General features: G+C 36.7%; 1 protein-coding gene across 1 annotated transcript in view; it reads right to left on the reverse strand.

Annotated features, from left to right (window-relative positions):
* Positions 1-13,082, reverse strand: part of CDIN1 (CDAN1 interacting nuclease 1) — a 334,141-nt gene that overhangs the window by 122,389 nt on the left and 198,670 nt on the right. Inside the window, exons 9-10 of the mRNA XM_007940473.2 lie at positions 11,154-11,219; positions 10,432-10,537 (exon numbers count right to left, since the gene is read on the reverse strand). Of these exons, the coding sequence (XP_007938664.1) occupies positions 10,432-10,537; positions 11,154-11,219 (172 nt within the window). The remainder of the gene's footprint in view (positions 1-10,431; positions 10,538-11,153; positions 11,220-13,082) is intronic.

A 13,082-nucleotide genomic window follows, 5' to 3' on the forward strand; every position in this document is an offset into this window, starting at 1 on the left:
TGCAAAGGCAATTAAGTAGAAAAAGATTTGCCTTCTCAACAAATGAACTGGATATCCATGTTCAAGAAAAAGAAACTTCAATCCGTTTATCACACCATCTGCAAAAGTTAACTCAAAATTCATGATTACTCTCAATGCAAAATCTAAAACTATAAATCTTTTTGGAAAAAAAAATAGGGGAAAATGTTTGTAATTTTTTAAGATCTTTGTTATGATTTGAACTGTATTCCCCAAAAAGGTATGTTTAGGTCATAACCCCTGGTACCTTTGAATGAGATCTTGTTTGGAATTAGGGTGCAGTTTCTTATATGTCAATTATACCTCAATAAAGCAGTTTAAAAAAACATTAGTATTTATTGAAATAGAACAGACTGCTTACTTTGCAACAAAATTCAATTCAGAATAAAATATCAACTCTTTTTAAAATAAACTATTTCTTAACAAGTGTTTTATCATCCACATAACTTGTGAATTCAGGCTGGTGCTTTTACAATTCAGTCAGAATTAGTGGGTTTCTACCACATACAAAGAAACACTCTGATTCTGTGGATTTCAAGTCCAACAATCAGGGGGTTATTATATTTTTTGGTGATAACCTTTTATAAGAATCCCACAGTTAGGGCTTGGGACCATAATCGCAGGGGACATCAAGCTCAATTGGCATAACATACTATACAAAACATCATTCCACCTCCTACTTTGGCGAGTAGTGACTGGGATCTTAAAAGTTAGCAGGCTGGCATCTAGAAGCAATGATGGGTCTCTCCTCATCCAGAGCAAAGAATGAAGAAAACCAAAATTCATGGAAACAATTAGTCCTAGCGACTGGTACACCATCCGACCTGCAGCCTATATGACTATGAGACCAGAAGAACTAGATGGTGCCCAGCTAACACTGTTATCCACTTGGAAGGGGATGTGTGTAGGAGATCCTTGATAGAGAGTGAGAACAATGTGGAACAAAACTTAAAATCATTTGGAGAAAAAAGAAAAGGGTGGGGGACCAGGTTTGCTGGTCCGATAGAACCTGGTAGAACCACTGAGACTATGGTCCCTAGCTGTCAGGTTTGGAACTGAACTCACACCTGTGGTTTCCAGCCAAACAAAAGACAGGCATGTGAGTTGAACATTTACACTCCTTGTAGATACACTCCTTGTAGATAACACTCATGGGAGAAAGAAGGTCTGCTTATGCACAAGGAGACAGCTCAGGAGGCAGGACTGTATAGAGAGATGGACACTGGGAAGAGGTAACTAAGGGGAGGAAGTGGGAGGGGAGTTGTTGCATTGTGGTAAACTGTGGTCAATGTCAGGAGACAAAGTGTATATGAACTATTGTATGGAAAGTGAATTTGCTTTGTAAATCTTCACCCAAATCACAATCAAAAAATTATAAATAAATAAATAAATAAAAAGAATCCCACAGTTAGGCATTTTGAATACAGAATAAGGGCTCTTTGGCAACAACAGCCCATTTCCTGGTCCATTTCTTACCACATGAAGAAATATGTCAACCTCATACGTCAGAGAGGGTTGAGCTTTAGTGTGGCAAACTCACTAACTAAAATCATAAGCAGACTTTTATAACATACTTATAAGTATGACTGTTATGAAGCTGCATAGTAGAGTAGAAGAACATAGGTGTGGAGCTCAGAAAAAGACCTGGGTTTAGGTCCTACATCTGTGATTTATTGTCACAGTCTTTATTGTCAATCCTTCAAAGCCAGAGGCCGAATCCCTACTAACTAACACCAAGAACCAGAAAAACCAAACTCACTGCCATCAAGTCAATTCTAACTCCTAGTTACCTTCACTGGGTTTCTAAGGCTGTACATCTTTGTGAAAACAGACTGCCTCGTCTTTCTTCTAGTGGAGTGGCTAGTGGGTTCAAACCACCAACGTTTTGGTTAGCAGACAAATGCCTAACTACTAGACAACCAGAGCTCCTATTGACTAACACAGTGCCTGTAAATGTCTGCTGAGCTGAACTAAACTAAAAAATTCACTGCCGTCGGGTCAATTGAGACTCATAGTGACCGCTCCTTGAGATCCAAGGCAGTATCTCTACGGAAGTAGATTGAGCATTCTTCCTTCTGAGGAATGGCTGGTAGGTTTGAACCGCCAGCCTTCTGGTTAGCAGTCAAATGCCTTGGGCACTACGCCACCACTATTCCTTAATTAAAGCAATTATTTTTCTCATCAAGACATTATTTGGAAGAATATAGGAATGCTAGGGTTAGCTGGAAGATCAGGGGTAGGTAAAAGAAGTAACTTCAATGTTGGATGTAGATTAGCATCATCTAAAGTTTTTCAACACAAAACTAAATGATAGGGGAGACATGGTAAAATTATAAAAAATGGAGAATCTGAGTAAAGGGCATAGGAACTCTTTGTACTATTCTAGCTTTTCTGTAAGACAGAAGCAATTAAAACAACAAAACAAAACAAAAGAAAAAAACCTACCCAAAATTTTAAACAAGCAAACAAAAAAATCCAAGATCCATTCCTCACTTTACCCCAATAAATTAGTTCTTCAGGGATAAAGCCAAAATCAATACAAGTAGTCCTTGGATTACAAAAGAGATGCTTTCCTAACTGTGTCTTTAAGTGGAATTTGTATGTAAGTCTGAACATATAACATTCTTACTTTAATGCAAGAAAAAGCTGGACGCTTTCTCAATGATTTAAAAACTGCATGTGCAGCAAGTGAAGATGATTGGGTTGAAGAATTTGTTCTGAGTAGGGGCTGGACCAATCATTTCAAAACAAGCACAAATTTATACAATATTAAAGCAAGGTTTCAAACTGGTGAGCAAACAGCACTGCCCCGTTCAAAGATGGTGGCTGACCACGCCACTTTGAATGTGTGTGACTTACCACCCTGCCAGTAATCCAATCTCACACATCAGGCCCCTAAAAGGGCTCACCATGGCTCTTCCTAGTCTCCCATTCCAGAACTTGAACTTATAATTTTCCCCATTCTGGTTACCATGACGAATCACCCAAATTGTAAAAATTCAGGTCTGTTTCTGACCTGATGAGAATTCAGGTCTGTTTCTTCATGAGCCATGACAGAACCAGTTCAAACTGCATTAAAGGGCAAATAAGAATTGTCTATAAGTCAGATGTTAATAACTTGGGGCCTGTCTTTATTTTTAAAACACTTGTCCTGTGATTTTAATATACAGTGAAGTTAGAAAATAACTGCCCGAGGCTCCAAGCCATTTTAGCTTCAATTTCAACCTGATCTCCATTATTCTAGAACTAGTCTCAGAAAAAGGAGCTCTAGTGGCACAGTGGTTAAAGCATTCAGCAGTTAACCAAAAGGTCAGTGGTTAGGACCCACTAGCCGCTCTATGGAAGAAAGATGTGGCAGTCTGCTTCAGTAAAGATTTATAGCCTTGGAAAACCAATGGGGCAGTTCTACTCTATTTTATAGGGTCACTGTGAGTTGGAATTGACTCGATGGCAGTGGGTTTGTCTCAGAAATGAACTTGGTATTCTTGGGTTCCTTACTCTGTGTTCATGATTGCACCAGTTATTAGTAAAATCTCACTCCCCCTCTCTCTCTCTCTTTTCCTTTCCATCTTTGGAGGATCCTAATGGTTGTTTTCCATTCCCAGAATGGCCACCCAATCATTTGGTTGTTGGTTTGGGGTACTATTTATGAACTATGTGTGATTCAGATTAACACTAACATAGCTGGTAAGTAACAAATGTCAAGAGTCATCCTTTGAACTGTTCTTTGGTCTTCTGAAGTTAGATAACTGATCAATACCCATCCCCATAAAAATCTTGCACATGCTTCAATACAGTAATCAGATACCTATCTTTCTAAGCAGAAAAACCATAATTCCTTGGTATTTCCTTATAGATCTATTTTCTTTCCCTTCAATACTTTGATGTTCTTTTCATTTATTCTAATTCCTCAACAACCATCTCTTTATTGATATATATATAGATTATATATATATATAATCTTTATTGATATATATAAGATTATATATATATATAAACTTCAAAGGCTTAACATTTTTGTTCTTTATTCAGTTTTTTTTTTTTTTTTAAATTTAAAATCATCATTGAAAAACAATTTACAATGTCAGAAAATAGGAATTCCTTAGTGGGGAAAGTCTTTACTACTTACATTTAAAATGCAGAAAAAATATTACTTATCCATCATAAGAAATCATTTTTATAAAAGTACTATACACACAGAAGACACTTCCCATGTCCCTTATCAAATACCGTGAGGTTACTGCAGCTAATAGCAGGGTCAGTATTTGCCTGAAACAATGAAACATCAATATCTCACAACCATCTCCACTATAAGAGATGGAAAAGCAAATTATTATATTTTACCTTTATAGAAGCCCTCTCGAGTACATTGACTAATTATTAGTCAATCTGTCTCCTGTTCATGCTGATGACTACTTGTTAGTATAAGGCAGCAGTGCCTTCTGAGGCTGCTGTAATTGAAGGTTTGCAAGAGCTTCTATTGCTGAGGCACATACTCCAACTTAAGACAGATGTGATCAGCCTTGTTTTTAACAAGACTGAAATAACTGGAAATCTGTGATTTGGCTAATTATAGGCTTCCTGGAAGTATCTTAATAAAGGAACAACTTTGGCCATCCTCTGCAAAGTACCTTCCTTAACTCTAACTGCTTGGCAGCCAGTTAGTTCTAAATGCCTCACCTCTCAAGTTATCAAAGACCAGAGAAAACAACCGCTAAGCCATTGAGTAAATAACTGATCTTTAAATAATCCTTAAAAACTAAAAAACTCACTGTCATCCAGTTGGATCCGACTCATAGAGACCCCTCTTTGGGTTTCAGAGGCAGTATCACTATGGAAGTAGATTGCCCAACCTTCCTTCAGAGGAGTGGCTGGTGGGTTTGAACTGCCAGCCTTCCGGTTAGCAGTCAAATACCTTAGGCACTACGCCACCAGTCAAATCAATTATTGTGGCAGAAGGTATTAGCTTAGCATTGCTCTAGGGATGTAGACTCACTGGAACCAAAGCTTCAAAAATCTAGCAGCAAAAACTCAGCTCTTAATCTTTTCTGTGGTAAATGTGATCAAGACCATAGCTCCTTTGGTTCTCCTCTCCCCTCATATCCTAACACCAGTACAAGAAACAGTTTTGACATTGCCCTTTAGACCCACTCAAAGGAGTCTATGCTCTGGATCAAAGCTTTACCGGACTCTGCTCTGCCTACCCCTTCTGGGTTGTATCTTACCCCATGGGGTGAGGAGTGTGTGTGGGGTTAAAGGAATATCCCGTGTGAACCCATACTCGCTCCTTCTTTCTAGGTCACAATCTTTGTACCTGGGATCTTGGAATTTCCTTAGCAAATGGCCCTGGGACCACTTCCAGGGTGTGAATGAACTGCTCTCTTGAATTTATCCTCCTGATAGAGCACAGACCACCAGATTATGCATGTCTTGGTCAGCGGTTTGTGGGACTGTACATGGGGCTTAGTCATACAGGCTGGCATGTGCTCGATGCCCTTCCAGGTTTAGAAAGGAGCCATGAATGGGAAGAGGAGGGAGATGGACCATCTATCCCTGTACTGCCACATGCAAGCTTGAAACTTGAAGTCTGAATTCTTAATGCAAATCTGAACTTCTCTACTTCCTTAGTGATACCACCTCAGAAACCCAAGGAGGGGTCTCTACGGACTCGATGGCAGTGTTTGGTTTTAGTTTGGTTAGGGCTTCATACAGGATAAATATATTTTATTTATTGTATATCAATTGTTAACTTGATATACAACTTTAAATGTTTGGATGCATGGTACATAGGCCTCCATTTGTACTCTTTCCTCAGGCCCCAGAAGTGTTAGGGTGGGCCCAGTTGCACACATTCCCTAAAGAAATTACAAGCAGCAGTATCATGATATTGATACTTAAGATTTTCAAGGTATTCAGTGCCAAATTTCAGAGAACTGGTTGAAGTTTCAGAAGAGTAAATCATGAATATAAGATTATAAGTATTTATCTGAAAAACTTTATAGAATGTGTTTGCCATTTAAGTATCAGTTATTTTCTATTTTAAAATTTCTTATGTGAATACATTTATGCCATACTTCCTAAAACAGACTTGAAAAATCTATACATCAGGAAACTTCATAAAAGATTTTCTGAAACATGAACCACTCCTTAGAATGGCAGTCTAAAAGAAAAAAGTTTGGCCCAACTATGGTTTAATGACAACGTCTGACATAATCCTTAATAGTTGATTCAAAATGTTGCTGTCTGTCAAACATCAGAAAATTAATTCATACATTCATTCATTCACTCATTCAATAAATAACAACTGATCCCCTACTATGTGTCAGGCACTCCACCAGCTTCTGGGCATTCAGTGAGTGACAGGCTAAATGTAGCAATTAGAAATAGCAATATAAACAGTCAAGTTATTTTAAAGGCTTGCATTCAGACAAGCAAAATAGTTTTTATGAGAATGTTCCCAACTTTATTATACTAATTCATTTAAAAACGAACAAGTGTTATGAAGAACAGTCAAGTCAGGCAAGAAGAGAGAGAATGAGATCAGGAAAGTCAAAGAAGGACAAGAGAGGGACAAAAACTTAGATGAGAGAGAGAAGCAGATGTGTACAGAACTGGAGCAGAAGGGAGGCAGATCACATAGGGCCCAAAAGTCATGGCAAAGAGTTTGGGTTTTATTTCAAATGTGATGGGAAGCTTAGAGAGTTTTAAGTTAGGAAGTGATATAATCTGATTGATATTTTCCAAGCGTTACTTTGGCAGGCCTAAGAAAAATTGGCCATAATGGTACAAGATATGACAGACAAAGGCCAGTTTGGAAGCCACAGCAATAGTCTAAAAGATAATGGTAGCCGTTAGGTGACAGCAGGCAAGATAGTAATAAATGATATGATTTGAGACATGTTGAAGACAGAGCTGAAAGGACTTGCAGATGGACTGGATGCAGGCTGATGATGCCTAGGTTTTTGGCTTGAGCATCTGGGCAAATTGTGGCACCATTAAATGAACTGCAAGAAAATAAAATAGGGGTGTAACAAGCTTGATAAGAAAAATCAAGCGTTCAGTTTTGCACATGTTAAGTCTGAGATACCCCTTAGATATCCAAGAAGAGATACTGAGTGGACAAGTACATAGATAAACAAGGTTGAGGTCAGGGGAAATATCAAGACTGGGGATAAAATATGCAAGGTATAGGGGTAGAGATGGTATATAAAGCAATAGGAACCAATGACGTCTCAAGGGGATCACTTCTGTTATAAGTGCAGACAGAAAAGGGAAAAGGAATGAGCATTGAGCTCCAGAACCCTCCACTCTAAAGGCTGGGAAGAGGAAGAAGAGTCAGTAAAGGAGACTAAGTATATTTCTGGCATGGTGTGAAGAAACCCAGAATATGATGTCTTGTATTAAAATAACTGATATTCACAACACAGTAAGGCAGATATTATTGACCCCATTTTACTGAGGAGATAACAAAAGCTCAGGGAGTTTAGGTAAGTTGCTAAGAAAAGAAAATGTTTTGATAAAGGGAAATTTAATAAAATGATCAACTGTGTCAAAAGCTGTTGAAAGACTGAGTAAGAATATTAATTTACCATACAAAGGAATCTCTTACAGAAATATTAGTCTAAAGGTTAGGGGCTTTATAGTTACTTGTATGAGAAAATAGGTTTATACAAGAGCATTATTTCAAATATTGATGGAATGGATTTATTGTAAAATTCAATCTGTAATCTGAAAATTGTGTCACAATTAGATAACATTGGTTTTTATGGTACTGGAGGGTTATCAGATAGATAAAATTAGTCCAAATCCCAACCAATAGCCTCCTTGCAAGGCTATTTGCAAGTGAGAGAGATGATTCTCCCAAACCTGAAGAACCATGGCATCTTCTATGTGAGCTGTGGTGAGGCAAAATGTGAAAACAGCAAGATCCCATTCTCTCCTAACAGGGCTAAGTTCTTTTGTAAAAATGCCCTACCAGTGGTAAGTTTGTATCATTATTAAAACCAAAATTTTATACGGAGGTAAGTGCCTCTATGTTCTTCTTTCAACTTGGGAACTAAGTTCATTTCTTAGCCTCTCTGCAGACATTTGGTCCCACCAACTGTTACTTGTAGGTAGAGTATGTGCTCCTTGAATGAGAAACCATTTGCCATTGAGCTGCCATTGAATCGATTCTGACTGAAGGCGCCTCCATGTGTATGAGAATAGAACTGTGCTCCACAGGACTTTCAATGGCTAATTTTTTGAAAGCAGATCACCAGGCCTTTTTCCAAAGCACTTCTGGGTGGACTTGAACCTCCAACCTCGTGGTTAGCAGCCAAGTATGTGAACAATTTTTACCACCCTTGAATGATATACATCCTTTACAACCAATGCTGACTTTCCCTTATCACACAAGAGGCTCTAGTGAATTATGCCAATTTAGTCAGTGTATATTCAAAGAATATTTTCAGGGACTGTAACTCAATAGTAAAAAAACCCACTGCCATCAAGTCGATTCCAACTCATAGCAACCCCCAGTAGGTTTCTGAGGCAGTAAATCTTTACAAAAGTAAAATGCCTTGTCTTCCTTCCACGGACCGGCTGGTCACTTTGAACTGCCAACCTTCTGGTTAGCAGTTAAATAACTTAGGCAATGTGCCACCAGAGTAGTCTGAATAAAACACACACACACACACACACACACGCACACACACAGAGTAACATGCAAAAAAATACTTTACAATCCATTCAAATGGAATCTGTATTAAATTATCCACTAATCAGAGCCCCTCCAATCATGTCAATAATCCATAGGTCTACTACAGAGGTGACTGGATTACTTAATGAGCACCTCAAATAGTGACTGATCAACACATAGTTGTTGTTGTTGTAGGCACTCAATAAACGGTTGAGTTACTTTAAAGTAAAGACATACTTTTGGAAATCTTAAATAAACTCTACTATTTGGGATTAAAATTTTTATTGCTACTTATCAAAGATTTGGTCAGTATCAAAGAAGGAAAACAGTCTCAATGCATAATGACTGAGTTTATCAGTTTTAAAAATCCTTTAGTAATTTAAACTTATCCAATTTGATTTTCTTGCCATTGCTTTCTTTATGCTATCAAAAATGATGCTTTCTTTACTATTTCAAACTCATCATAAAATTGCTAAAAATCTAAAATTCAATTTGCCACATTACTGCTAATTTGAATAATGGCCGAATAAAGCACAGGAAACGCTGAAGCAGCATTGATTTCTAAAACATTTTGCACTTTCCTCCTCCATCCCTGTAAAGTAAAGCTCGGATGCTACGCACAATTACACAAGAAAATCAAGAAAGCCATTACATTCAGCATTTTGTCATGATCATTGTTACCATGGCAAAAAGTGGGCTTAGTTTAGCACAGCTGCTACGAGTGAGGTCTGCTGGCCTTTTGTAAAGCTGAGTAATAATATAATGCCAAATTCTGTAGTCTGCCACTGTTTTTTTCCAGGACAAGGCTATTGTCCACAGATGCTACTGTCTCATTCCTTTAATGATCTGAGCCAATGTCATCTTATTATTTTATTCTTACTCCTAGCTAGTGACTGAGGGACACAGTTAATCTAAGAATGTTACCACTTGACCAGTTTCTCTTCTGAAGGGAATAATGTGTGGTGTGAAAATCTGGGATTGCAATAACAGAAAAAGCCAAAGTTTTGACAATTGTATTATAAATAACAATAGTGTTGTACTGGAAGTGGCAAGGTTTGGGAATGAGAGACAAATGCAACGACACATGATAACTAGCTATATGGCATATTATTTTCTCTTTGAGCATCAGCTTAGTTATCTGTAAAATGGGGATAAAAGTAACCTCCTTACCAGTGTGAGGATTACCAATTTGCAATACAAGCAATCATGGGCACCCAATGTCATTAGCATCTCTCCACCTCCAATACTACCCTTTCCTGCTTGCTTCAGTTTCCAAGCTTTTGAGAATGTTCATAGAAATTGGTAGGTATATTTTTTTTTTCTCCTTTTGGAAGGTAAATGATTTTCATCTCTCATAGTGTTATGCTACTTTCCTCAGGAGAGAGTATTTCTTTAAATTCCAACAGTAAGCATACATTTCATATCAAAAGGATAAAAACTTCAGCGTCCATGTCATAATGTATATCACATTTTATTATCCATATTTCAAGTGACTCCATTAAGATCTAGTATATACTAATTTTGACTTTATGCACAGATTTTTAGTTTTAAAAAATGAAGCAATATTATTAAAGCAGAGAAGTTTAAAGCTCTGAAATGAATACATAAATCAAAGCTCTATATTTACTAGAAACAAAAGCTACTAGCATTTTTACCAGCTAAACAAAATATTTTTTCTAATGAGATTTCAGCTGCGTATCGTTTATCTTAAGAGAAAAATAATGGGACCTTACCTATTCCAGTAGCTCCAGAACTGGTCATGCAGGTAGGCGTGGTGGCTACATTCATCACCAAATGAGGCTTTGCTTTCAATCCAGTGAATTATGTGCCCTTCTACAGCTAAGGGACAAAGCATTACTAATATACAGTGAAGGGGAGAGAAGATTGAAAATTCTGAACTCTACACAGGCCTCTATGCTTCCCATTAATGAGCAGAGGCTTAGCCATAGCCATCGTCTAACAGATGCAATTACAAAACAATGCCTTGTATATATATGTTCATTACAAGGAACATTTATGCTACAATCATATCCCTCTTATTTCATTATCTTTTGCTTCAAAAGTCCTTTCCTAGTTCTGACACTGCCTGTGTAATTTGACAAGTGATGTGTCAAGTAGACCAAAGTAAGCCTGGCTTCTCAACACAACCATGTTATATAAATTCAATATTTAGAGAAATGACTTGAAAATGGCAACCAAAATGTCTTCGGGAGACATTTCCATTTCTCAAACATATATAGGAGTTTTAAGGCAGAGATTTCTTCTGGATCCATTAGTTCCTTCTTTTAGAAATAATCTTTTCCAACTATTTTACCTGTTTAAGTGTAATATTACAAAGCAAATATACTCTAGTCATATGTGTTGATATTAACATATTAAGAAAAAATAGAAAATGTATAGAAAAATATATCCCTTTTCTCCATAAACAAATATATAATTGAGTTTCAGGACTTACCAACTGGTACTTGTAAAATGAAGTCTGGTGTTTTGTCATAACCCTTTGCTCGGAGCTGATCTTCATCTAGAGGAAGAACAAATACTATTACTTATAACAGTATTCCATTAACAAGACAGCAACATAATTGCTTTTCTTTCTTAAAAATGTGTAAAAATTACTAATGCACTCATACATATCTTTCTTATGTATGCATATACATCTTTCTTATGTATGTCAGACTAAATGAACTTTCTTAACTAACCTGAAGCATACATATAAAAATGCTTCTTTGTCCCTTCTGTTTTTATGTCTTTATTATAAACATCATTAATTCAGGCTGTCATATGCTACCTTATTTTTTTGTAATTGAAAATGCTCAAAATAAAGTATTACACTTACTGATAGAAAGAAAAGGCTTTCTCCACTAGGACTATCTCTAATGCTATCAGCCAATATTGGCAATCTACAGTAAGGCACAAGCACACTGGCCTATAAGATTATGAAATAAATGGTTTCATTAAAGCTATTAAGAAAGTTTAGTTTCAATTAGTGAAAATCTGCTTAGATCCAAGAAAGGGAAAAGGACAATGAAATCACCACAGAGAATTAATTACCCTGCTTAATTCCTTTGGTATGCTATTGTTTCTGGCATTTGTCTGTTTTACAACTAACAATATGTAATTCTGAAAAGCAAACAGGCTTTGAGACTTTTTTCTAAGTCTGTTGGATTTCTTGATCCTCTGTAAATATCAATGATCCATTCAGAAGGAAAGGAAGCAGGAAAACATAGGAAGCTTGACTAAGTTGTAAAACAAAACAAAACAAAACAAAAAACTAGCCAGGTGCTTGCTTAAAAAAAAAAAAAACTCCAATATTTTCTAAATGCTGTCCTTGACTTCTAATAGCATTACAATGTGATTTCTGAAATGGAGAGTTCTCCATTAGATTTTGGAGTGACCTGGTCATTCAATTCCAGACATGGCTTTCTGTCTTCACCCAACCTCAACTAATGGCCCAACCAAGTAACAAGGAAGGCTGTGTAGTCTCTTAACACCTACTGGGCTGTTGACATTGTCATGCATCCCATTCGCCTTCCTGCATCACCTTTGATTAAAATTAATGGCCCATTCCCAGTGTTGGGTAGCTTATTTCCAATCCATTTGTCAGCTCAAGACAGTGGTTTCATGGCCAATGTTCAGAAACTCTGTTTTAGAACACTCTTGTGTACATTTTGAAAGATCAGCATTTTAGGTGTAAATAACCTTTTAATGACAAATCACATATTTAAACTAGATATTTAAGTTAAATGCTGTTAAAAGTTGATATTCTTAAACTATCATAAATTTGAAGGATGCCAAAATTCAGAACACTGTTCTTTCCTAGGAATATAAAAAATTTAAGTTAACTGTTGAGATAATGAAATAGAAATCAATCTTACTTAGAAACAAGAGAATTTCAAAAACTGGACTGCAGGCAAATAAGACTGGAAAAATTTCTATCCTCAAACTGAATTCTGACCACAACAAGAATGTTTAATGGAAAATAAACATTTAAATCAACTTGAGCTTATGTTTCAGGTAGCCAATGATGTGGAGAATTCCACCAAACTTGAAGAAATAGATAAACCAAGGTTAGTTAAAATAGTACAAATCAAAGAAAAAAGAGTAAAACTTCCTATGAACATTAAGAAAAAGGATGAACTCCTTTCCTTTGCAATGAAGATAAACCTCAACTTTGAAAAGTTGGGTTGACATTAAAAAACACAGAATAATATTTTATTAAAATGATCCTAGCTAGATCAACCTTTGCAGATGTTAAAATCTGTTTCAGAAAGAAAAATTATGTTTCTGACAGGAGCTCGAAATAAAATTTCAAAGGTCACCAAGCAATCCAAATGCACACACTAAAATTTTTTAAAAGGCAGACACAGTGCTCCTGTCACTGCAC

This window comes from Orycteropus afer, unplaced genomic scaffold (assembly GCF_000298275.1).
Source record: "Orycteropus afer afer isolate SDZICR_OR568_19922 unplaced genomic scaffold, OryAfe1.0 scaffold00068, whole genome shotgun sequence".
Taxonomy (NCBI): Eukaryota; Metazoa; Chordata; class Mammalia; order Tubulidentata; family Orycteropodidae; genus Orycteropus; species Orycteropus afer.